The sequence below is a fragment of the Sus scrofa genome, chromosome 6 (genome assembly GCF_000003025.6).
Source record: "Sus scrofa isolate TJ Tabasco breed Duroc chromosome 6, Sscrofa11.1, whole genome shotgun sequence".
Taxonomy (NCBI): Eukaryota; Metazoa; Chordata; class Mammalia; order Artiodactyla; family Suidae; genus Sus; species Sus scrofa.
This window is the reverse complement of record NC_010448.4, coordinates 157,333,262-157,359,312: the sequence shown is the minus strand read 5'-3', so window position 1 is coordinate 157,359,312 and position 26,051 is coordinate 157,333,262. Positions and strand designations below refer to the sequence as shown.

At 39.7% G+C, this 26,051-nt stretch overlaps 1 protein-coding gene across 4 annotated transcripts in view; it reads right to left on the bottom strand.

Annotated features, from left to right (window-relative positions):
* The window catches only part of USP24 (ubiquitin specific peptidase 24), a 164,809-nt gene that overhangs the window by 26,017 nt on the left and 112,741 nt on the right, over nucleotides 1-26,051 (bottom strand). For all 4 annotated transcript variants that reach the window (XR_002345484.1, XM_021097812.1, XM_021097813.1 and 1 more), the window contains 16 exons: nucleotides 20,369-20,430; nucleotides 17,428-17,619; nucleotides 16,239-16,356; nucleotides 13,890-14,034; nucleotides 11,123-11,242; nucleotides 10,358-10,483; nucleotides 9,632-9,730; nucleotides 8,657-8,739; nucleotides 7,412-7,553; nucleotides 7,074-7,193; nucleotides 6,150-6,370; nucleotides 5,685-5,809; nucleotides 3,604-3,745; nucleotides 2,689-2,839; nucleotides 1,668-1,763; nucleotides 551-654 (listed from right to left, as the gene is read on the bottom strand). Coding sequence is in view for 3 of the 4 variants with exons in the window: in XM_021097812.1 (XP_020953471.1) it covers nucleotides 551-654; nucleotides 1,668-1,763; nucleotides 2,689-2,839; nucleotides 3,604-3,745; nucleotides 5,685-5,809; nucleotides 6,150-6,370; nucleotides 7,074-7,193; nucleotides 7,412-7,553; nucleotides 8,657-8,739; nucleotides 9,632-9,730; nucleotides 10,358-10,483; nucleotides 11,123-11,242; nucleotides 13,890-14,034; nucleotides 16,239-16,356; nucleotides 17,428-17,619; nucleotides 20,369-20,430 (2,046 nt within the window). In the remaining variant the exon portion in view is untranslated. The remainder of the gene's footprint in view (nucleotides 1-550; nucleotides 655-1,667; nucleotides 1,764-2,688; nucleotides 2,840-3,603; nucleotides 3,746-5,684; nucleotides 5,810-6,149; nucleotides 6,371-7,073; nucleotides 7,194-7,411; nucleotides 7,554-8,656; nucleotides 8,740-9,631; nucleotides 9,731-10,357; nucleotides 10,484-11,122; nucleotides 11,243-13,889; nucleotides 14,035-16,238; nucleotides 16,357-17,427; nucleotides 17,620-20,368; nucleotides 20,431-26,051) is intronic.

Genomic DNA, 26,051 nt, shown 5'->3' with positions numbered 1-26,051 from the left:
AGTTTCTACGGCATCGCTCCCAACACACTGCCCCTCAAGATCTCCTCCTGAACAAATTCCAAACTCCCTTCCTCTGGTACTCAGGGAACTCATCCGGGCCAGCACTTGGTCCTACCTCAACGAGCTCCTTAAATGTATGACTAACACCTTAGTCACTCATGGTTCCTTAGGCAAGTCTTGGAACTTGGCTGCTACTCAGATTGTTCCCTGTCACCTAGAATGATCTCTGTTTCTCTGTTTTTGCCTTTCATATTCCTTTGAGAACATAAATGTCTTTCATGCCTACTTAATCCCCATATCTGGATGTGATTTTGCCCAATTTCTAAAGATGCATAATGGCATTTACGCCTTACACCAGTTTTTCTTCTCTCTCTTTTTTGTCCATCTTTCCTACTGGATTAGAAACGCCTAAAAAAATAGGAACCCACATCTTAATCATCTGAGTGTACTAGGTAGTTGCTTTCGACTACCTAAAACACTGTCTGAATTTATAAATTCAAACTTTAATTAAATTATTGCCTTTTGTCACAACAGACATATCACTTCTTACCTGAGTTTTTTCTTTGTCCGTAGATAAGTTTGAAAAAGGAATTGAATGGCAAGCTGTAAGCTCACTTTTGCCATGCAAGGATAGTATGGATGCTTTAATTTAGTCTACAGAGAGGGAAGTAAAAAGGATATTTTTCACGAAAGTTTTATAGATTACTACACATTGCTATGAACTGAATAATGAGATACATATAACAAGGTTAAATACTAATAAGAAAAATCCAGTCAGTTCATTATCAAAAATGTTCTGGTTAAAATCTTTTTTTTCTTTCTTGTCTTTTTAGGGCCATATCCGTGGCGTACAGAGGTTCCCTGGCTGGGGTTGAACTGGAGCTGTAGCTGCCAGCCTACACCACAGCTACAGCAACACCAGATTCGAGCTGCCTGAGCAACCTACACCACAGCTCATGGCAACGCTGGATCCTTAACCCACTGAGCGAGGCCAGGGGTGGAACCCGCATCTTCATGGATACTAGTCGGGTTCTTCACCTGCTGAGCCACTATGGGAAATCCTAGTAAAATCTTAAGAAGATGAAGAAAAAGTATCTTCTTCATTTCTTGTATGAAGCCATCTCTAAACAGAACCTTTCGACCACATGATGTTGAATCTTAGTCTTAGTCTATCAACAGACTGAAAAAGACTTCCTGTTATTGGCAAGCTGTGACCACGGTACTCAAGAAAAAGAAGCTCCTGGAAGTTAATGTTGTGTCTAGTAACGTCTGATTACAAATTAGGAAACAACCTCCACAAAGCCCAATATCCATTCACGTCACCTACGGCTACTCTTTTTTTTTTAATTACTTAATGAATGTTATTACATTTATATGTGTACAACAATCATCACAAACAAATTTTAAGGCATTTTCTTAATAAAATATAACAAAGAGCACTTCAAAAAGCCAGTAAGTGGAGACGCATACTCAGTCACAATCTGCATTATACATTCTGAATACCTATATTTTAATATCATCCAATGACCCACTTGTGGGAATTTCTTTTGCATCGAATCGAAATGCTAACAAGTGAAAGTGAGGTAAGTCACTGAAAACTTCAGTGGACAGATATTTAACTATGATCCTTTAAAAATTTCTTTAGTAACACTCCAACTGGTACTTACAGCATTTAACGATGCTAAAGACAAAACAAAACTGAAATAATCACTACTGTACACATCTCTATTCTTCATAAACTTGAGGTTTTCATCTCTCACCATCTACAAAAGAAAATTGGTAATTACTTTTAAGAAATGGTAAATTATTCAGTATGTAGAGGACATTTTTAGTGATATGTTAGGAAAATGGGTTCATAAAAACACTTCACTTTTAAAAAGGAGTGAGGAAAAACGTCCTTTCAAATATAAGAAGGTGTAAAAAGGTGAAGTATTCATTAAACTAAATTCTTTTGGGAAATTCAGGAAAACCACCAAGTGAAGGACAAGCGAATTCTAAGCTGTTGCTCTGAGTGGAAAGGGACAATCAGAGCTTCCCCCGTATAAGCAACTCCACACGTTCCTTGTATCGGAGGCTTAATTCTCCCTCTCTCTCAATCAAAGACTCCATATTTTTCTTAAACTTCTTGATTCTGACTACTTAGCTTTTAATTACTTAATTTATAAAGTCTGGACTGGGCAGTTGGACAGTCTGAAATGAAATCCTGTCTCTGTAACAGTGGCAAGTTATTTCTCCTTTCTGAGCCTCCGTATTTTCATCTGAAAAATGGGAATAAAATCTGCTACTCCACAGGAGTGTTTGAAGAATCAGAGATCTGTTTAAAAGCATGCAGCACATTGTAGGTATTCAATAATTAATGGTCATCACTGTTACATTAGTTTTACCCAAAAGTTATGAACCTTAACTTTTATTTCTCTCCAGACTCAGTAAGTAACTTCAGCCATGTGTTTCTCCACTGCTCCCTCCCTCCTCCTGTTTATATGGGGCACTCCACAGTCACACAGCAGGTCAGCATCAGCACTGGCCAATCCAGAGTCTGCAGCCGCCTCTGTGACAAGGTGGGTCAGATGCGGTGCTAGAGGTACAGTCAAGTTCACGTCAAGGCTGGCAAGAGAAGTTCTGGACCTCTGAGATGGACTCTGACATATATCTGGGTTTTCCCCCTTAGAATTTTTATACAGTTCTTACTTGGTATATGCGAGCAGGCATTTTTTCCACAAACAGCCCTTTCTTCTCGCCTTTTTTAACCAGCTTGGTTAGAATAGAGAGGCGGTCATTATTAGGCCTATGGGGCCGAGGAGATGATTGAGGTGAAATTTCTGGTGAAGATGGTGCTGATCTAAAAGACAGAATGGGAAGACTGTTTGTCTAGAGTAAACTAACTATATTGTTTTAGTAGTTACTACAACCAGATAAACTTACATAAACAGGGCATTAGACTTAAAAATAAACCGTACACTTTCCTGTTCCAGTGTACTAAAATGCAAATTCACAGACATCAGGACTCTTATTTATTTATTTATTTTTGCTTTTTAGGGCTGCACCAGTTGCATATGGAGGTTCCCAGGCTAGGGGTCGAATTGGAGCTACAGCCGCTGGCCTACATCACAGCCACAGCAACATCAGATCCGAGCCTGTCTATGATCCACACCACAGCTCACGGCAATGCCAGATCTTTAACCCACTGAGCGAGGCCAGGGATTGAACCCACAACCTCATGGTTCCCGGTCGGATCCATTTCTGCTGCGCCACGACGGGAACTCCGACATCGGGACCTTTAAAAAATCTTGCAGACAGTGCTGGCATAGGACTATGCCTTGGACATAAAGTGTATTCAATGAATGAGATTTTTAGAGATTTGATTCCAGAATGAAATAATTTTTAAGCATGTTTCTAAATACAAAGTAACTTTTTGCCGAGGAAATAATGCCGACCAGGTAGCAATAAGAAGAAAGAAAAAGGGGAGAGGGATTTACTAATTTTCTTTTTAGAATGTTTCTCTAGCTTAGCAAATTATCTTTAAATCCCAAAGAGTGTAACTCAAAGATCACAACATCTGATCTACTGAAACCACACAGCAAACTACACAGAGGAGAAACTCACAGGGAGAGATCCTCAGCTTCTTGCCGTACAACGCTGACTCGACTTTTCTTTGGTAGCACTGGGGAATTCTGATCAGATACCCTTTGGTAGAAGAGCATATAGGCGTTCCAGTATCTTCGGCGTACATCAGTATATGGGTTTGCTTCGTAATGAGATGTTAAGAAAGAAATTTTTGTAAATAAAAAAGCTTTTGTTTTGACAATCTAAAACAAAGGTCCCATAAATCCAGCAGGTAATTACTTACTAAACTTATTAAGTGCAAAATGTAAGTACAATGTGTGTCTTTTTAGAGTACTGCTTAAAATCACTCCAAAGATGATACAGACAGGCAGGGAGTATGGGAGCTGGATGGTAATGGAGTCAGGAAAAGAAGGTAAACAAACATTCCTAGCCAAGCTGAAATTTAATCAAACTGGGAGTGATGCTTAAAAATAAGTTCCATGGCAACAGGATAGGATTCTAACTGGCCTCATTTAACGACTCTGCACAGAATAGCTAAATCCAGGTACATTTTGGCAAGGATACTGTATGTTCAGCTGTTAAAGGTTACTACCATTAGATGCATGATGACCATGGTATGGTATCAAAATCTAATACTGTGGCTCTCATACTGGTGGAAATTTTTTTTTTTACTGTCTTAAATTAAATGAATTTTTACTATATTTATAGTTGTACAACCATTGTCACAACCCAATTTTACAATGTTTCCATCCCAAGCCCCCAGTGCATCCCTCTCCCCCACCACCCTGACCTGTTTCCCTTTGGTAACCAGAAGTTTTTCAAAGTCTGTGAGTCTATTTCTGTTCTGCAAATAAGTTCATTTGCATCCTTTTTTTAGATTCCACATAAAAGTAGTATCATATGACATTTGTGTCTCATTGTCTAACTTCATTTAGCATGATAATTTCTAGGTCCATCCATGTTGCTGCAAATGCTATTATTTCATTCTTTTTTATGGCTGAGTAATATTCCATTGTATATTTGTATTACATCTTCTTTATCCATTCCTCTGTTGATGGATATTTAGGTTACTTCCATGTCTTGGCTATTTGTACATAGTGCTGTAATGAACACTGGGATACATGTATCTTTTCGAGTCATGGTTTTCTCTGGTTAGACGCCCAGGAGTAGGATTGCTGGATTACATGGTAGTTCTATTTTTAGTTTTCTGATGTACCTTCATCCTGTTTTCCACAGTGGTTGCACCAATTTACATTCCCACCAACAGTGTAAGAGGGTTCCCTTTCCTCCACACCCTCTCCAGCATTTATTGTTTGTAGACTTTTTGATGATGGCCATTCTGGCTGCTGTAAGGTGGTACCTCATAGTGGTTTTGATTTGCATTTCCCTAATAATTAGTGAGCTTGAGCACTTTTTCCTGCCTTTTTTTTTTTTTTTGCCATCAGTGTGTCTTGTTTGGAGAAATGTCTGTTTAGATCTTCTGCCCATTCCTTTTGATGGGGTTGTTAGTTTTTTTGATATTGAGCTGCAGGAGGTGTGGTGAAAATTTTTAAATGCCCCAGAACATTTCAAAATCAGGTTTCAGAATTGATAAGGTCTCTTCAAAGTGTTTTTCTTCAAACAGCAAATTCTGGTGGGATTTTGTGATGTACTTCTCCTTAGATATTTTCTTCCAGGGGGTGGGGGTTGTGGAAAGATTCCTCTGCCACACTGCATTTAATGAATACAGTTTTAAAAGCACAGGTGCAGGTGCCAGCAATGTCTTCTCAACTAATCACATCTCTACGTAAGTGAAAGGAAATTTGAAAATTCTTCTGAAACTATTTATAAGGTTGAAATTTTTCATTAGTTGATTTTTGATATTCATTTCTTCCACTAAACTTGCCCCCTACCTGAAGGCTGTTGTAAGGAATTATTTAAAGCATTTTTTGTGTAAGCAACTTTGATCTTTTCACTCTGGCTATCAAGGAGTTTGTGGATCTATACGGCTAGAGCAGCAGTATGTAAAAAAATAATAAAATCTGACCTATTTTTATATAAAGAGTACTGCTTTCAATATGATAGAAAACTATACATTAAAAAATAAACCAAGAGAAAAATATCCATTTGTAAACACTTACTCTGATCATAAACTTTTGGTCTATATTCTCCTCCAAAGCATTCATACTCCAGGGTCTCATCATTCAAGTCAAATTCTTCTATAACTGTGTCGTTAAATTTATACCACTTTCCTTTTCCACATCCCCTGAGCACAGATTTGATAAAACAAACCTTATAAGGTTAAAAACCAAACACCCCCATCCCCAGCATTTATGTTTTGTCTACAAACATAGCAGGTGAGACAACTTTTCAAGTGAAGGGATAAAACAGTTGCACTAAGTTTTAAAAATCCCAATAAGATCAAAGAGCAATGCAGAAGCTTCTCTTCACCACAGTGATAAGCTGGATGACAAAGCGGGTCGGGGGAGCAGAGGCGGGATCTAGGAGGCATGGGGGGGGCAGCGAACGCGGAGGAAAGACACAGGAGGGAGGGGAGAGAGGAGAGACTGTGGGGAGGGGGTGAGGGGTGGCACAGAGCCTCTTACCGCCTGTCCTTGATGAAGGAGTAGTAGTGGCCCGCGTGCGCCTGCCCACTGTGGACGACGACACCGACGAGCTCGTAGTTCTCTGTGAGGGCAACTTTTTTTCGTGGAGATCCGCCACCTCCCTGATCCGTACTTCGCCCATTTTCACCGACTTCGGAAGATGAATCCTGGCGAGCCATTCCTGAAACTGTGTAAGGCTCCATGTTCAGCATCCAGGGAAACTATGTGAAAGCAAAAAGAAGGCACTGGTGTTGATTAGTCACACACAGGGCCACACCCAGTAGAGTCAGGCACAAAGGAGAGGGAGGTGTTTTCCTACTGCGAGCCACCCTCCAACTCAAGTACCCACTCTCAGAGCGGCTCAGAGTCTAGGAAAATATAAGCCGTGTCTCTCTCCCCTGGGTGGAGCTCTAAGGGAAGCATTTCACTTCACCGCTGCCACTAGGACGTCTTCTAGAAATGAGGGTTAGTGTTTACAGATTTGCCTGTATCAGCAGCAGCAGCAGCTGCTTAAGACAAGGGGGTATGTACGTCTCAGGATGCCGAGACCATAGTCTTACCTTTTAGACCAAATTTGAACATATAAATGGTTAATAATAAAAGCAGTAAAGTTTATACTAAAGTTTTTTTTTTTTTTTGGCTTTTTAGGACCACACTCTGGGCATGTGGAGGTTCCCACCCAGGCTAGGGATCAAATTGGAGCTGCAGCTGCTGGCCTACACCACAGCCACAGCCATGCCAGATCCAAGTCACGTCTGCGACCTACACCACAGCTCACGGCAATGCCGGATCCTCAACCCACTGATTGAAGCGGGGGATGGAACCTGCAACCTCATGGTTCCTAGTCGGATTTGTTTAGGAACACAGCGGGAACTCCTATAATAAAAGGGGTTATGTTAAAAATCAGGGAAAAAAATAAGTTACCCTTATCTGCTCATCATATTTAATGGAGCGTCCACTCTCCCAGTCAAATCCAAATCTCATCAGGTGAATGACCAAGACACTAGGTAACGACTTAATACAGGTCCTTTTCACTGTTATTCTCTAAAGAAAAGCAAAACCCAGTTATCTCCATGGAGAAAATACAACATCGAAGTACTTAATACGAAGACACAGACCTAAGTAGGGCTTTTCCATTTGTGTGAACACAAGTCAAGACAGAATCTAATGGAAGTAACCTTAATACTGACTTGACATAAAACATAAAGACAAAGGACAGGAATAACAGATTTATCTTTTTTTAAAAAGGGCAAACGTAATACCTTTTCTTTACACTTTTCACAGTAATATGCGTTACTTCCCTCTAGAACTTCACCTCTAACGAACTGGTCCAAAGAAATTTCCAAACTCTGACAGGAAGTAACTCCTAGATTGAGAGCCATAAAAGCTTCCTCACGCTCATATCTGATTAGGAAATAATAGAAAAACCACGATCAACAATGGAATTTAAAAATCCTGAAATTATTGCAGTACCTGATATTGAACAAAGAACTATATTCACAATCAGTGTAACTAACACATAGCTTCCCTCATCCTTCTAAAAGTATACTACCAAATAAAAACACCAATTTTTGACCAGTAGGTAGATCTTTTTTCCCTCTTTTGGCTGTACCCAAAGCATATGGAAGATCCCGGGCCAGGGATCAAATCCAAGTCAGAACTTCAACCTACGTCACAGCTGGAGCAAAGCCCGATCCTTAACCCACTGCACTGGGCTGGGGATCAAACTGGCAATACCACAGAGACCAGCTGGGTCATTAACCCACTCTGCCACAGTGGGAGCTCCAATTTTTGACCATTTGGAATTGTTTAAAATTATGAATTTCAACAAAGAAATTTTTTTCTCTTTTTATAGCCACACCTGCGGCATATGGAAGGTTCCCAGGCTAGGGGTTGAATCTGAGATGCTTGGCTGGTCCACACCACAGCCACAGTAACATGGGACTCAGGTTGTATCTGCAACCTACCCCCACAGCTTGTGGCAACACTGGATCCCTAACCCACTGAGTGAGGCCAGGGATCGAACCTGTAGCCTCATGGACACTGTGTCAGGTTCTTAACCCACTGAGCCATGACTGGAACTCCACGACAAAGAAATTTTAGAGATGGAAAGCAAAGAAATTTAATTCAATAAATATTTATGGTTTCCATCAGGAGATACACCTGCAAGCCCCTCAACAAATAAAAAATGTACAATATACTAGAAGAATCATTTTAAAATTATGGTGTTTGCCAACATCATATGCTATCACTTACAGGTGGAATCTAAAAAAAGGACACAATAAACTTCTTTGCAGAATAGGTACTGACTCAGACTTTGAAAAACTTATGTTTCCAAAGAAGACAGGTTGGGGGGTGGGGGGAATGTGCTGGGGGTTTGGGATGGAAATGCCATAAAACTGGGTTGTGATGATCGCTGTGCAACTATAAATGTAATAAAATTCACTGAGTGAAAAATAATAAAATAATGGTGTTTACTTTTTGATGTCAGTGTTATCTTCACTAACCTGTGAGGACAGTCTTTACAGATCTTCTGATCAGAATAGATGCCCTGAAAAGTATTCTTAAAAATCTGGTCTCTCCCCATTTTCTGTTAAAATAAAAAGTTAAAATGTTAGTTGATGCCTCTTGCACTTTTAGGGGTTTTATACATAATTTTATTTAGACCTAAGCTAAAGCACAGGTTTTAATTTAACCACAAAAATGAAAGAAGTAAGCCTGGTAGTTTTAGCTGGGAACCAATGAAAGAATTTTAACTCATGAGACCCACTGTCAGAGTAACGCACATAATCAGAAAAGGCGGTGGAGATGCTCTGACACGACATGCTGATGACAAGGACAGCCTTCTCCATGATGATTCTGAAGCCCTGGTCCCTTTCCTGATGCCACAATTACCAAGCTGGGAGTAACTCTCCGTAATCTTTTCTTTTTTCTTATGGACGGAATGCTATAAATTTGTAAGTTACATTAAGAAAAGAAATGGCTAACTTGTCCCTACTGATGAGAGGACAGGCAAATGCAGGCAGTGATGGGAAGCTGTGTCTTAGGAGGTGATACCATTCAGGAAGTTTGTTACATAGTTTTACTGGGTAGAGGCAAAAAGCTTTAGGTTACATAACCACAAGCAACTTTTCCTTCTGTTCCCTTTGACAAAGCAAGACAGCTCTGCTCGCTGGTGACGGTGGAGCATCTCTGAGCCCAGGTTGCTTCAATGCAGACTCAGAGCATGTAGTGACCAAAGGGCATTACTATGGGGTATGGGCTAAGAATTACATACTTTATCAAATGTCTGATGAATTAAAAAGAAAATTAATGTACGATAAATAGTGTTTTGTATGTTTTGATATTCAAACCCAGAAGAAATCATTAAGATGATCACGTTGTGATTTGTCAGGTTCACAGTAATTCCAAATCCTAAACCACTGCTCTTATGCTACAGACAGAGTTTGAGGGAGTTAGCAGGAAGATGAAACGTTTTCTACCTTGAGATATTCATCCATCTGATCGATGAGACTGGTGAAGAATTCATATGCATCCTGCTGCTCTCTCACATAGAGTTCTTTGTTCCACATCTTGAAAATCTATGTAACAAGAATGAAATGTTGTTAAAGAAAAAGTAGCAATTTCTGAATATAGCAGAAAAGGAATGTAAAAGAGCCCTTACATGCTTCTAAAAACCAAGTTCATATCAAGATGCATTTAACCATCTATGCTTTTCCCTGGTCCCTTTATGAAAATAAGTCTATGAAGCCATAAAGGGTGAGATCTAAGGCCAGAGAACAGAGTGTTTCTCTCTTGGAAACTAACCAACCCAAAGGGGAAAAATACAAGGTAAAATAGAGCAAATCAATGTTAAAAAGAATGTTCTTTATTTGGCGGCATTAGTGAAATTGGCATAAGTTCAGAGAAATACTTTGAACAAATGTTTCAAATGGCTAAATAAGAATCATAAGAAATAGTCAAAACAATTAAGATGAGCAAATCTCTAGAAATTATAAATAACTACTCTCAACATGATAATCATTTGAATCAAGCACCAAAGTAAACAACAACAACAAAAAACAGGCAGAGACAATTCTTTTTTAGGTTCTCGGCAATGGGATCAGTCTAGAGTTAATAAACAAGAGGTAGTTATCACTAGAGAAAGAATTTAGCTACACTCCAAACAGCTAACATCTTTCGATCTAAAGCATTTCTGGGTGAAATACCTTCCAAAAGTTCTCAGGCACATAGTACTGTAGCTTGCTTTCCATCAAATGCCCAAAGAGAGACTGCACTTGGTAGAATACACTGTCGTCTGGATTGTCTGTGTCGTCATCCACTGAAAGTAACGACTACAAAGAAATGACAGGTATTAAACTTAGAAATATTCAACAGCCTTACCGAAAACCTCGACTCGGGTACACATGAGTACCCACACTGCTTTTTCAGAACAGTCTGTATGTTTGAATGTGGCTCTCTCTCTGCATATGCTTAGCTTCGACACTTCCTAGCTGGCGTATTCCTGAACAAATCATCTCTTTGAGCTTCCATTCAATTACGAAAAACTGTAATTACTAATTCCAGTATCTCTATAAGAAATAAGTGTGTCATGATAATACAGTCTCAAAACTATTTACAGCTATATCATAAGCTACTAGTATATTATCATAAAGTGATGATGATAGTCTAAATATTTTTACAATACCAAAAACATTAGTAATTTTATGGAATAGAACTTGAGAATAATTTAGGAGTTCAAAAGTCACATTAGGTCAAATCCATCTGTCAAAAAGGCAGCCTATTACCTCAGCAGATTTGTAAAAACATGTGACTGTGAACAATATGCTCTCTATGCAGATTTCAGAAGCTACCCTCTAATTACATCCCAGTTTTTGTAAACCCCAAAAGCAATATATGAATATGGAACAGTTCTCAGGCAATGGACACATATGTCCTTTATGATACTCAACAGGAAAGAGGAAGGGACTCACCTCGGGGAGACCAGGTTGCATGTACAGCTGCTGGAAGACCGCATTCATGTAACACGTAGCGCCACCATTCCTCAGCCCCACAAACCCGGAGCTGGACCTGCTATCCACAGGAGGGAGGTACTAGGAAGGAGAGGAGTGGAAACAGAGAGAGTCAGCACTCTGCCACCAGCACATCTCCTCACAGCTCCAGGAGAGGTCTGCGAGGAAGCAGAGATACTCTCAGAGCTCACACTCCCTCCAGGGTGCTGGGAGTCACGGCAGCAAACCTGCGGTGGTGAAGTACCTCTGCAGATGCGGTACAGTCCTAAGACTACTACGTCAGGGTCTCCTGCAGTTACTAAGGCACCTCACATAAAGCAAGTGTGTACTTGTATATCCACTATGCAGTCATGCACTCAGTCACTGAATTATCACTCAACATGTATTTCTTAAGAGCCTACTATGTGCCAAGCATTGTGCTGGGGAATCGAGAGAGAGTAGAAATATATTTGGTCCCTGATTTCAAGGAGCTTACAGTAGAGCAGGGTAGATAGGCCTTAACCAAGTACAGATACTGATATGTATTTTCAAATTGAGGTAGTACCCTGAAAAGAAGGAAGAAAGTTCTCTGAGGTGTTTACTATGAAGAATCCCAACCCGTCCAGATGGTCAAGGAAGGCTCACATCCTTCCCCTCCTTGAGAAGGTAACATTCTTCTCTCTCTCGAAATTCCTCGAATAAGCTTGCAATTAAATAAACAGGTAAATACCTAGCATTTCATTTAAGGATGATTTCTGATAATGGAGATTGCACTACAGTGTTTTTCCAGGTAGAAATCATCCAGAGAAGACACCTTGTTTAAAGTTCAACAGGGCACCTCTTCACGTAAAAAAGAGTATTGTAATGACACACTCTACAATGCTATCCTAGCAGAATCTTGGTTCTAATGTTATGACCAGAGTCACGTTATCTGCATATATCAAGTAACTGTATCCGTGTGATAATTAACCAACTAACAGAACTCTGTAGGTCTCTTGGACTGAAACTGCTAAATATCACGTACTTTTAATTAACATTCAACTTACACTTAGAGCAGGGTGATTTCTAAGATCTAATTAAAACTGTAATTTTCCAAAGCACAGAAGGTAAAACAGTTAAAAAATAAGAAAAACTGGTTTATAACGGTGCTAAAATATATAGGTATTTATATTAGAGAAATATTTTCTTTGTTATGCTGATCTAATCTCTGACTTATTACTAAAACCCTCATTTTAATCTCATTAAATAAATGTATGTAAAACTAAGACAGTATACAATAAAGCATTATAAGCTAAACAATTCATACCGAAACAGTTCTCAATTTATGCACTCACATTTCTTTCTTTTTTTTTTTTTTTGTCTTTTGTCTTTTTTGTTGTTCTTGTTGTTGCTATTTCTTGGGCCGCTCCCGCGGCATATGGAGGTTCCCAGGCTAGGGGTTGAATCGGAGCTGTAGCCACCGGCCTACGCCAGAGCCACAGCAACTCGGGATCCGAGCTGCGTCTGCAACCTACACCACAGCTCACGGCAACGCCAGATCGTTAACCCACTGAGCAAGGGCAGGGATCGAACCTGCAACCTCATGGTTCCTAGTCGGATTCGTTAACCACTGCGCCATGACGGGAACTCCCTGCACTCACATTTCACTTTGCAAGTGCTACTTCCTCTAACTGGTACACCTGTTCTTCCTTTTCCTGCCTAACTTTAGGTTCCATAATACTCAGCTCAGCATCCAAAGGGATGAGACTGCCTCTCCACGATGTCAGCGGAGAATGCTTTAAGAGCCCCTCTTATTCCTGGTCTGGGAGCCCAGTGCACCTGCAGCCTGCTTCCCTCTTGCAGATCCCAACATATATGAAGCTGTGCTATGGCTTATCATGGCTGGAACGACCTTTTCGACTTACCTCAACTGGCTCACTAGTCTTTAAGGCTCTATTTTAAATTTCATCATTTCTTTATTATTTTTTTTTTGGTCTTTTTGCTATTTCTTTGGGCCGCTCCCACGGCATATGGAGGTTCCCAGGCTAGGGGTCGAATCGGAGCTGTAGCCACTGGCCTACGCCAGAGCCACAGCAACGCCAGATCCGAGCCTTGTCTGCAACCTACACCACAGCTCACGGCAACGCTGGATCCTTAACCCACTGAGGGGGGCCAGGGACCGAACCTGCAACCTTATGGTTCCTAGTCGGATTCGTTAACCACTGTGCCACGACGGGAACTCCTTAAATTTCATCATTTCTAAGAAGCCATCTAAGGCACCACGGATCTTGAGCTGAAGTGCCTCTTTGTTTGTAGACCTTTCAGAACATACCTCTATCTTAGGGCTGGTATCACACATTTACTTTTGAGCTGCAAAAGCCTAAGTACTTCTTAGCACATTGTAAACTCAACAAATCTTAGTTAAGTTTACGTGAACATAGACTACCATGTGACAAAGCCAGTGTTTAAGTTTGTACCTCTAGTGCCTAGCACTGCGCCAAGCAGAGAGTTTCTCAAAAAATAGGCTGAGAGGCTAACTTTTTACTGACTTGAAAATGCCACCTCTTTTCCAATTAAAAGAGTACTACTTAGTAATATATTAGTATATTGAAGTGTAATACACCATAGATTATAGCTGATTTGAGTAGGCAAACATGATAAGCAAAAGAATAACACTTTCTTTGTGATTAGGATAATGCAAACATCGTTTTAAAATATGCTTAAGAGATCGTTCTAAAAAATTAAGTGCATCAAGGTCTAGAAAACTTACATCAAACTCCTTGGTAAGAGCAGGATCAGGCTGATGATGCATTGAAAGTAGTTCTTTTGTAATAATTTGAAGATTTGAAGGGGAGCTATCAGCCAGCATTACAAGGACTTCATAGGCAGCCAATCTGCTATTCACGGTGCTACACCTAAAAACAAGACATCAGTCAATTTCAACAGTGAATAATTTACTTAAGTCGATCATTAAACTAAATCAACATGTGAAATGGAAGTATAAGAGCTGCAGTTCAGGTTAGGCCTGACTGAAGAACCTAATAATCTAATGGAAGTGCTTACTTAACAAAGGGACAGACCATGAAAACAGGAGGAAGGATTATGGTTTAGAGCTAAATAACTTCTGGGCCTTGTGATCAAGTAGCATAGCTTTCAATTATGACTCTAGAAGAGTCTCTATCTAAGGAATGGACCAGCAAGAACGGAGGATAAAGAGTCTGAAAGCTTTTCCAAAAACACAACATGCAAATAACTATCTTTCAATTAAAGTAGGTAGGAAGAAAGGTTTTTGTAGATATCACTCTGAAATTCAAATATCTACACGGCAGAAAGCTACACAAATCAGAACAGATACCCACACACATTTTAAACACAGATAAAAAATTCTTCAAGGATACTAGCCAACCTTCTACTTTGCTGAAAAAATGGAGATAGGAAATACACAGTGTGCCAAGTCAATGTGTTTAAAGTGACAAAGAAAGATACCTAGAAAACACCCTGTAGGAAACCTAAAGGCTTCTTTACCGCTCACCTTTAATAGAATCATTTTGAGGACGGACAGTAATTTCTCACTGTCACCTAAGCCAATCGTGCATTTCTTAGGAGATCACAGGTTAGGAAGGATACACAGAAAAGAGGACATCTAACCTCTGAGAGCAACACTTACGGAGTGGACTGTTGGAAATGTGTTCAAGGTGGGGGCGCCGAGGGGCTTGGAGATCAGCACTGCCTCAGGCACTGAGGTCGGGACAAGGGCCATGGGGCTGGCACTGTCCTTTGCTTCTTACCTGAATTTCTAGCTTGCAAAGGACAGGCAGAGAATGAACAGAAGGTACCATATAGAAGTTAAACAGTAAGAAGTTCTCTTGTTGGTGTGAGATAAGGACAGCGTTACTTGTAAACAGAGTTTCTGTGTATTTTCAGTCTCTTTCTGGCTTTAGGGTTCAGGTGGGAAAAGGCTGGGTGTCCTTGTGACGAGTGAACATCACCCAGGAGACTGGGGAGGGATGAAACAAAGCGTTTCCTTTTCTTCTCAGGGCACTGTATGCGAGTCCAGAAAATACAACTCCTTGTTGATGGAGCTATTACTTTTAATAAATATCAACGGAAGAATTCAGGAAGAAGTAGTTCAGTAAAACTGCTAAAGATTTATTTTTCCTGTTCACTGAAAACTGAAACACTCTTGTATTTCTACTGTGCTAGTAAAAGATTCCCACGGAGCTGGCGCTAATCTTCAGAACAAGACTAGGGCAGGGGTGAGGCTGGAGGCACCGTGTGAGGGGTACACCACGAGTTTAAATGAAGGTTTATTACCGAAAACAGATTTTGCTAAGGATTCCTAGACAGAGAAATATTCATACACGACAAGATACCTCTTCATATTCCATAAAACATTGCTTATTATGCCTTTCCCATTTCAATAACCACTGAAATTGCATGGGGAATTTTTTTTCCCACTGGTTAAATACCAAATCCTTAGTTTCTTCAGGATTACTCAATTAACTCTGGTTTTCATGAGAAAAGAACAAATCAAGTTAGATTCAGAACTTGAGATGGCAGCTTGAGGCTGCCTCCTCCTATCGCCAAGACTAGAAACGCCACCCAGAGTGGGTCAACATTACAAAAGGATCATTCTAATTTCTACCCAGAAAAACTGCTACAAGATCTGATTCTAAAATGATCACTGTGTTAAATCACTAGCAGTTTTCATTATCGGGACACAGTCAATACTCAGCAAATCCCAAGGTTCATGCACTATAGCACCTGTGCTTCTCTCCTGGCAGGAACCCTCAGGGCGCAGAGCCCATTCATTTTTACTTTGGAAGCAATGCTTACAACCTCAGATTCTCTCGGAATTTGTTACCCACCAAGGTAACCACGTCATTACTTATTCTTCCATCTGGATGATCATAATGGTACCAGCAGACTTGCTCAGCACTTACTATGTGCCAGGCAGGCTTTATCCCCTTATACGCATTTCTGTACACAGCAGATAACATCTTAAAAGCTACACACACTCACAAGATGGAAGGCAGACTCCAAGTTAAGAAAATTTTTTGGACTAAAGGTTCGAATTAGAATTTTTACCAAAACTGAACACAACGTGCATTTTCCATACTTTGGATGAAAGTCCTGTTGACTGATGGCGGCACTGCCAGCTGGAGAATGACTATTTAAAATAATCCTAGAAGCTCGGAAAAGGAAGTCATCTAACAATGGTTTAATGAGTGATGAACCTGGAATAGAGCATAATATTCATGTTGAGGATGAACATATATTTTAATTCAAAGATCCTGTCTTGCACTTTCATATCAGAGCAGCAAAGGCACCTGAGGCCACCCAAGGTCTGGGTATTCATTATAACTTGTTGCTTATTTTTTGAGCACGTATAATACATGGCAGAGCTCTGAGGGGCAGAGGGGTGGGGATGAGTGGGAAAGTCAGGGGACGGGATACTATAAAGATAGTGAGGGTACCTTCCTTTGTGAGCCTACAATAGAGTGAAAGGAGTCAAGCTTTCACTTTGGAAACACAAATGCCAAGAATATCACAAGGCAGATGGTTTGAGTGAATAATTAACTTTTACTCCAGGCATAGGGGAATCCACATAAAAGTTTTTAAAACTTGAGGCAAAAACGATATGCCCATTTCATCCTGGTTCAGAATCACTCTTTTCTATGTATCCCCAGCGGCCAAGATGATTTTTATAGAGCTTAGTTTGTGTGAGAAAAGTGATAATTAATGCTTTGTTTTGTTTTTCAATACAATTTATAATGCTGACTATGCTTTTACAAATTACATGTGTACCCCACCATCCAGGGCTGGTGGTTGGGGGCTGCCTCCCTAGACAAGAATTATCCTTAATATACATATAACTGAATCACTTTGTGGTATAGCAGAAATTATTACATTTGTAAGCCAACTATACTTCAATAAAATTTTAAAAAATGAAAAAAAAAGAATTATCTTTAAAATAGGTGAGGTACACAACAGATTATATTTTATAAAGTACCTAATAGCAAAAAAGGAAAAACCTACTTGGATTTATAATTTTTACTCGGTACCAACAAGTCATGTGAGCCAACTATTTTGAACATTATAAAATTCTGTACATGGTTTAATGACACAGATAAAATACACCTTAAATCTGTTAACCACTAAGATTCCAGATGATCGCCTACTGCCTGAGGGGTCAATTTTCTATGAATACTTAGCACTTGTCTTATTTTTCCCAATTATAAGCAATACTACGGCAATATCAGAGAATTGAGGTATTTTGTCACATGGTAAGATGAAGTAATAATTACCCAGCATTTCCTTTTCTGCCCCACAGAGAGAAAGAAGGGTCTTAATGAGCCGTAAATGTCCTGCCAATAAGATGTTGTCTGCTTCGCTGGTCTCACATTCAGCTGTGCGATTAGGTTCAAAGTTATCCAGCCAAGTTATCTCATCTTCGAGCATGGTAGCTGGGCTGATTCTTAACTGCTCCATTTCTGAAGCTAAGAAGGAAAAAAAAAAAAAAAAAAAAAAAACCAAAACCAAAAAAACTCTGATTTTAAAGAAAGTATTTCTTCTCATGGAGTCAAAACCCTGAATTAAAGTAAGCAGAGACCAGTCTCAATCTTTCACTCTGCAGATTTTAAAAAACTATCATTAATGAATAGCCGCTGCCTACAAGGACCATGAAGGCTCATGCATGTCCGTTCCTGCCCTCCTTACTCTCTCAGTCAACAAATAAACGTCCCCGAGTGCCTCCTCTGTGCAGGTCACCGTGCTAGACGCTGGGGACATGGGATGAAGGGGACGTGAGAGGAAGGGGACAATCCTTGTTCTGAAAAAGCTCCTGTTTGGTGGGTGTTACCAAGTGTCCCAGGGAAGAAACCCTTCTAGAGAAGGAGGGGCAGACAGGTGAGAGGAGCCAAGGTCCTGCAGTTACCCACACCGAGGGAGGGGCTCTGCTAAGGGGAGAGGGATCCACAGCATAGCGGCCCGGTCCAGGTTTCCGGACAGGGAGCCAAGTTCTGAGAACCACCCTGTTCTTTCGTATTACTTCACCCTCCTCTCCAGACAAGGATCTAACATAAGATTCCCCACTGGAAGTGGCATTAGGGAGGAGAGCAGGAGGGGTCACGCGCTTTCTAAGGCACTGTAGCCACAAGCAAGCAAGGTCCCATGTGGTGAGCTGCAAAGGGATACTTCAGGCGATGCTGTGTGTCCTTGTTTCCTTATTTACAAAATGAGGCTAACACCTCTACTACAGAGTGTTGGGTATAAAGTGCATAGAATAGGCACTGGCATATAGAAAATACTCCAAAAATGGCAAATATTGCTTGTTTCAAGACATATTCCCACTGTGCCTTCAACATCCCAATAAAGGACCCTGGATCCCTAATTTATTGCTTAATGATACAGCACCGGCCTACACCAATAACCTGTTCATCCATTCTAAAGATGTATGTGTATAGCCAACTCATGAGTCCAGTTCTCAAAAAAGCAGAAAACCCTCTCCAAGTTGAAGCCAGAGAGAAACCCTTGTGGCCACTGCCCAACCTAGCACTGGAAGCCTGGCTGAAAAAGGGAGTACTAGGCTAGACTGTTATTTTACTTCACTTTTGCTTTTCAGCATTGCACCTGCAGCATATGGAAGTTCCCCGGGTAGGGGTCGCATCTGAGCTGCAGCTGCTGGCCTACACCACAGCTACAGCAAGAGGGATCCGAGCCGCATGTGTAACCTACACCACAGCTCACGGCAACATCAGATCCTTAAACCCACTGAAGAGGCCAGGGATCAAACATGCATCCTCGTGGATACCAGTCAGGTTCATAACCCATGGAGCCACCAACGGGAACTCCCAAGGCTAGACTGTTAGATGGATATGTAGTCTGTCCACTTGTCCAAATGGTTACAGGTCACACTGCTGAATCAAGACATCTACTCAGACTATGTTGTCTCAGGCTCCATTAGAGCCAATTTTACTGCACTGCTCAGAGCACCGTGACCACAGCTTTTGAGAGACACTTATGAAACCCAGGAAGGCATCTGCCTTAGAGATGGTGCTGAGGCTTCTCAGTCACTCTGTCTTTATGTGTCCATTGCGTGAAGGCTTTTGTATGAAGTCTCCTTTAGGTTTAAGTGCTGGGAAAAAAATTTGTTTATTTTGAGAAAGCATTCTGTTTCTTACTCTAGGTACTGAAAACAACCCAACGGATGCTGTTTCCTTCTGCTTTGTCCTCCAGGAACCTCATGACCAAATTCTGAAGGTGTGGGGCTTTACAGCCTGCACATGTGCAAGGGAGATATATTTTTAACTTTTTCTGGCCTTGACATTCTTTTCCAACAAATGTTTTTGTTGATCCTGATTTTTTTTTTTTTTTTTTTTTTTGGCTTTTTGCTATTTCTTGGGCCGCTCCCGTGGCATATGGAGGTTCCCAGGCTAGGGGTCAATGGAGCTGTAGCTGTCAGCCTACCCCAGAGCCACAGCAACATGGGATCCAAGCCTCGTCTGCAACCTACACCACAGCTCACGGCAACGCCAGATCGTTAACCCACTGAGCAAGGACAGGGACCGAACCCGCAACCTCATGGTTCCTAGTCGGATCGTTAACCACTGCGCCACGACGGGAACTCCCTGATTTTTATTTTATTTCCTATAAGCTAAAGCCAATTTTTCCTTTCTTACCCTCTGCGTAAAGGGTGGGGAATACACTAACAAACTCTTGATTTGAAAAACTAAAATCTACACAGAGCATTCCAACATACATGTACATTATGCAAGAGTAAACACGATTAAAATCTAAACACGCTAACAAACAAAATTTCTAACAGTGATACTGCAATTAACTAACACTAAACGATTCAGTGACTTCTATCACTCACTTCTACAACTGTCAATGTATCTCAGCAGAGTCCCTCTTTCCATCAAACCTTTAAAATTGTCAGAACTGACTGAGATGGAGAGAAAGACTGTCCATAATACTTCTGTATCAGTGTAATTAAAACAAAGCTTTAACAATTTTTAAAATCGATAGATCTTCTGAATACATTAATGGTTGGGTATACAACAGAAGAGATAACTGGACATGGGTTTACATGCTGTTTGCAGGAGAACAAAACTCGACTTCAAGCAAGAATTACAATGTTATTTATATCTGAGGTACATTAAGTCAGACTGAGAAATGTCTGTCTTTCTTTTCTTGTCCTTCCCAAACCCTGCCCCCCACATAAATCAAAGTTAGATGTCTACTTACTTGTCAGATCATCTAATAATTGGCACCTCAGATCAAAATATTCCATGCACTGAGATAACAGTCTAAAAAAACAGATAGATTTCAATTATTAAAAAAGAGGCTGATCTGAATATAGAAAAGCATTTTCCTTGTAAGAATAAGTTCATAAAACAACTGAAAAAGAGAAGGTACCAAAGCATAAAATACCTACTTTGCATTAATTCAACTTCAACATTTTAGCAAGGCACATACCAGTTATTTTATTTATATAGACAGAGTACAGCAATAATAGTGTAAAGAGAAAACTTATGAAATCCATCACATTCACATTTTGTAATGATGTCCACACTGCATATATAATGCATCGATTACATTCATTTGTTCAGATATTAATGGATACGTATTAAGCACCTTCTATATGCTTGGAACTCTGGACAAAGGAAACACACAACCAATAAAAAAAATATACATACATGGGAGTTCCCGTCGTGGCGCAGTGGTTAACGAATCCGACTAGGAACCATGAGGTTTCGGGTTCTCCCTGGCCTTGCTCAGTGGGTTAACGATCTGGCGTTGCCATGAGCTGTGGTGTAGGTCGCAGACGCAGCTCGAATCCTGCGTTGCTGTGGCTCTGATGTAGGCTGGCAGCTACAGCTCCGATTAGACCCCTAGCCTGGGAACCTCCATGTGCCACGGGAGCGGCCCAAGAAATGGCAAAAAGACAAAAAACAAAAACAAAAAACAAAAAAACAAAACACACATATATGAACCAGTGATAAGTGCTAAGAAGCAAAATAAAGTGGGTAAGAGGAAAAAGAGAAAGGTAAATTCTACCCAGAAGGATCAATGAAGCTTTTTCTGCAATTATAGCAGTGAAGTGTACACGTTTTAAAGTCAAGTAAGCCTTGCTTTTAATCTTGGATCCATCATTTATAGGTGGGTGTCCAGGGACAATTTATTTCAGTTCTTTCAATTTTCTGATTTCTAAAATGTTAACTAGAGTATTATACATGTACGCATATACACAAACATACATAAAGGGCTCAGGAATGCACTAATGCTGAGAGTGCATAATCAACCAAGAATTACGATTATTAAAAAGGGGCAGACAATAAAACTGTCACACTCATTTGGCCATTGTGAGGACTGAATGCAGCATGCTGTGTGGCACCTAATCAGCATATGAAAACTACTATTATCATCATCACTATTACTATTGAGGGAAAATAATAACAGGCATTAAGAAGTTGTGAAATGCAATTTTCAAAATTATAAGAACACATAATTAAAGATCTAATTCTGTGTAAAATTAAACGCTTTACATTCAAGAGATTCTCTGAGAGTGTACGCTAAAAATCTCATTTCATGCTTTCTGTTTCTCTCCCAAAGTTTAGAGAAATTTTAATACCAAACTGTTAATTGTTGTGTTAAATAATCTGACTCTTATAACAAGTAAAAGTACAATAGCTTACAATTTAAAAGCGGACTTAACACATTTCAACTAAAGAATCTTTGATTTTACTAGTTAATAAAAAGGATTATCTAATTTTAAGAAACTTTTAACTAAAAAAAATTGTAATTCTTCCTCTTCTTTTTTTTTAAATGGCTGCACGTGCGGCACATGGAAGTCCCAGGGCCAGGAATTGAATCAGAGCTGCGGCTATGACCTATGCAGCACCTGCAGCAACGCCAGATCTTATAACCCGCTATGCCTGACCAGAAAGTGACCAGAAAGCCTCTGCAGCAACCTGAGCCACTGCAGTCCAATTCTTAACCCACTACACCACAGCAGGAACTCTAGAATTCTAAAGTAGAAAATATACAAGGGCAAAAAAAAAAAGACGTTTCTATTAACTTTTAATCCACATGTCCTTATCAGGGAAAAATCATTCTCTGAAATTCGGCTTTACACTATTTAAGAATTACTTTCCATTACCAGAAACACACGGCTCATGTCTAAGTTAAATCTTAACAGTCAACTGTAACATAACTGTATGTTTCAGTTAAATTTTTTAGTTTTATAAATCACTCACAATGATCTTATCTTAGAAACCAAAATCTTGACTTCTTCCTTATTTATAAATTTAGAATGTTAAAATAAGTTAAATGCTTCAAAATAATATTTAAATTGAGACTTAGATATGTAGGCCAGGAGTCTCCTGTGAGAGTGCCTAAGAACATAACAAAGGTTGAGACATACACTTAATCATAAAATGAAGACTAGCAAATTGATAAAAATATAATTCAACTCAAGGAAATTCCGAATATCATACAACTTATAATTAGAAAATATAGATATTAAAAAAAGCCAAGGATAGTTTAGAGAAGAAATCGTAAGGGAAATCAGAAATTATCTTGTGACAAATGAAAATGAAACACAACATACCAAAGGTTATGGGATGTAGCTTTTCAAAACAGTGCTAGTAGGGAAATTCATGGCTTTACAAGCTTATGTTAAAAAGGAAGAAAAACCTCAAATCAACAACCTAACTTTACATCTTAAGGAACTAGAAAAAGAAGGACAAATCAAATCTAAAGCTAGGAGAAGAAAGAAAGTATTAAGGATTAGAGTAAAGACATATGAAGTAGCAAATAGGAAAAAATACACAAAAATTTACAAAAGCACAAGTTGGTTCTCCAAAAAGGTCAATAAAATGACCACGAAAAAAGGAGAGAAGACTCAATTTAGTAAAATCAGAAATGAGTGGGGATATTACTACTGATTATAAGACAGTACTATGACTGTGTGAGCCCACACGACGGGTAACAGGTAACACCAGAGAGCACACTCCTGATGGACAGCTCCAGTGGAGGAATGCCCAGCGGCTCCTCCCTCATCAGGAGGGTCCCAGTCCTGCCTACTCACACTGCAGAACAGAAACAGACCTGGGGGCTTCTTCTTCAACAGCTAGGGAGCAGACCCTGTGAAACTACACAGCAAAGAAGAGGCCCTGCTAATAAACACTCAGAATACACTCTGTTCACCACCACACTAGTCACCCTCCCTATCAAGGGGTAATGACCAGCACACACTGAGGAAAGACACAGCAGGCATCCACGACCAAAATCAGTCTTCACACCAAAAATAGTAGACTCATGCAGGCTACACTGGGATGCTCCCACATGACCTCTTCGGTCTAACAGACACTGAGTTCAAAAAGGAGATAACGAAAATAAGGAATTAAGAAAAGCTACAAATAGAAACGCAGATTACCGTAAAAAGGAACTAGAAACTATAAAGAGGAATAAACAATATTAGAAAACTCATTTGTTGAGACAAAATCTGAGATAAAGGCAATGAATAGCAGACCAAATAACGAAGAACAAATAAGTGATCTGGAAAATAGAATAAAGGAATCCCCCCTCCCCATCAGAGCAGCAAACAGAAAGTCAAATGAAAAGAAATGGGAGCAATATAATTATAATTATATTATGGTATAATATAAAGTGTGCCAATCCACACATCATGGGGGTTCTAGAAGAAGGAGAAATCGGGATCAAAATGTATCTGAGGAAATCATGGCTGGGAATTTCCCAAATCTAAAGAAAGAAACAGAACAGGGAGCACAGAGGATCCCAAACAAGATGACCCAAATCGACCTACACTAAGACACGTTATAAATGGCAAACGTTCGAGATAAAAAAGGATTCTAAAGGCAGCAAGAGAAAAATAGAGTTAATTGCAAGGAAACCCCCATAAGGCTATCAGCTGGTTTCTCTGCAGAAAAGCTCCAGGCCAGAAGGGAGTGGGCAAGATATAGCCAAAGTCCTGAAAGGGAAAAATATGTAAACTAGGATACTCTGCTCAGTAAGACTATCATTTAGAATAGAAGGAAGAGAAAGAATTTCTCAGAGGAGCAAAATCTAAAAGAATACAGAAATACTAAACCTATCCTAAAATAAATATTGAAAGAGCTCCTCTAAATAGAAAAGAAGCAAGAATCTATAGGAAAGAGAAAATTACAATTGGAAAGTAAACCACTTAAATAAGCTGGTACACCAAACAAGTTTTTTTTTTTTTCTTTTTAGGGCCACAGGTGTAAAAGAGGACATCAAAACCATAAAATGTGGGGGAGGAGAGTAAGAAAATACAGATTTTTTTTTTTTAAGAATGCATTTGCGCCCATATGACTACGAATCTAAAGCCAAGTAGATAAAGAAAGGGTTACCATACTTAAGAAACAAGGTAACCATAAATCAAAAATGAAAGATTCACAAAAACCAGAGAGACCACAAACATAATATAAAAGAAAAGTTGCAAACCACAATAGGAAACACAAAAAGAAAAAGAAAGGGCTAAAGAAGAAATACAAAATCAACCGAAATACAAGGTTTAAAATGGCAATAAATACAAATCTATCAAGACTTATTTAGGGCCAAAGAAGAAATACAAAATCAAGTGAAAAACAAGGTTTAAAATGGCAATAAATACAAATCTATCAAGAGTTATCTTAAATGTCAATGGACTAAATGCTCCAATCAAAAGATATAGAGTGGAATTTCCATCGTGGCGTAGTGGTTAAGGAATCCAGCTAGGAACCATGAGGTTGCAGGTTCGATCCCTGGCCTCGCTCTGTGGGTTAAGGATCCGGCATTGCCATGAGATGTGATGTAGGTCACAGACGCAGCTCAGATCCCACATTGCTGTGGCTCTGGCACAGGCCGGCATCTACAGCTCTGGTTAGACCCCTAGCCTGGGAACTGGCATATGCCGAGGAGCAGCCTTAGAAAAGACAAAAAGACAAAAAAAAAAAAAAAAAAAAAAAAAAAAGGAATATATAGAGTGGCAGACTGGATAAAAAAACAAGTCTACAGTATGCTGCCTGCAATGGACCAGCTTTAGGATAAAGGACACACATACATTGAATGTGAGGGAATGGAAAAAGACATTTCATGCAAATAGAAATGACAAGAAAGCAGGAGTAGCAATACTCATATCAGACAAAGTAGATTTTATTTTATTTTTTTTTATTTTTGGTCTTTTCTAGGGCTGCACCCAGGGCATATGGAGGTTCCTAGGCTAGGGGTCTAATTGGAGCTGTAGCCACCAGCCTATGCCACAGTCACAGCAACTCGGGATCCAAGCCGTGTCTGCAACCTGCACGACAGCTCATGGCAATGCTGGATCCTCAACTCACTGAGTGAGGCCAGGAATCGAACTTGCAACCTCATGGTTCCTAGTTGCGTTCATTAACCACTGCTCCACGACAGCAACTCCAGACAAAGTAGATTTTAAAAGAAAGGCCATAAAGAAAGACAAAGAAAGATACAATATAATGATAAAAGGATTAATACAAAAAGAGGATATTACACTCATCAATATATATGCAATCAATATAGGAGCACCCAAATATATAAAACAAATACTAAGAGACATAATGAGAAATTCATGGGAATACAAATAACAGTAGAAGACTTTAACACCCTACTCACATCAATGAAAAGATCTATGAGATAGAAAATTAATATGCCAACAGAGATCCTAAATGATACAATAGAACAGTCAGACTTAATTGATATTTTCAGGACATTACATCCAAAAAATCAAGAATACATAATTCTTTTCAACTGCACATGGAATATTCTTTAGGACTGACCACCTACTAGGGCACAAACAAGCCTTGACAAATTTAAGAGGATATAATTATTTCAAGCATCTTTTCTGACCACAATAGCATGAAACTACAAATAAACCACGGGGGGA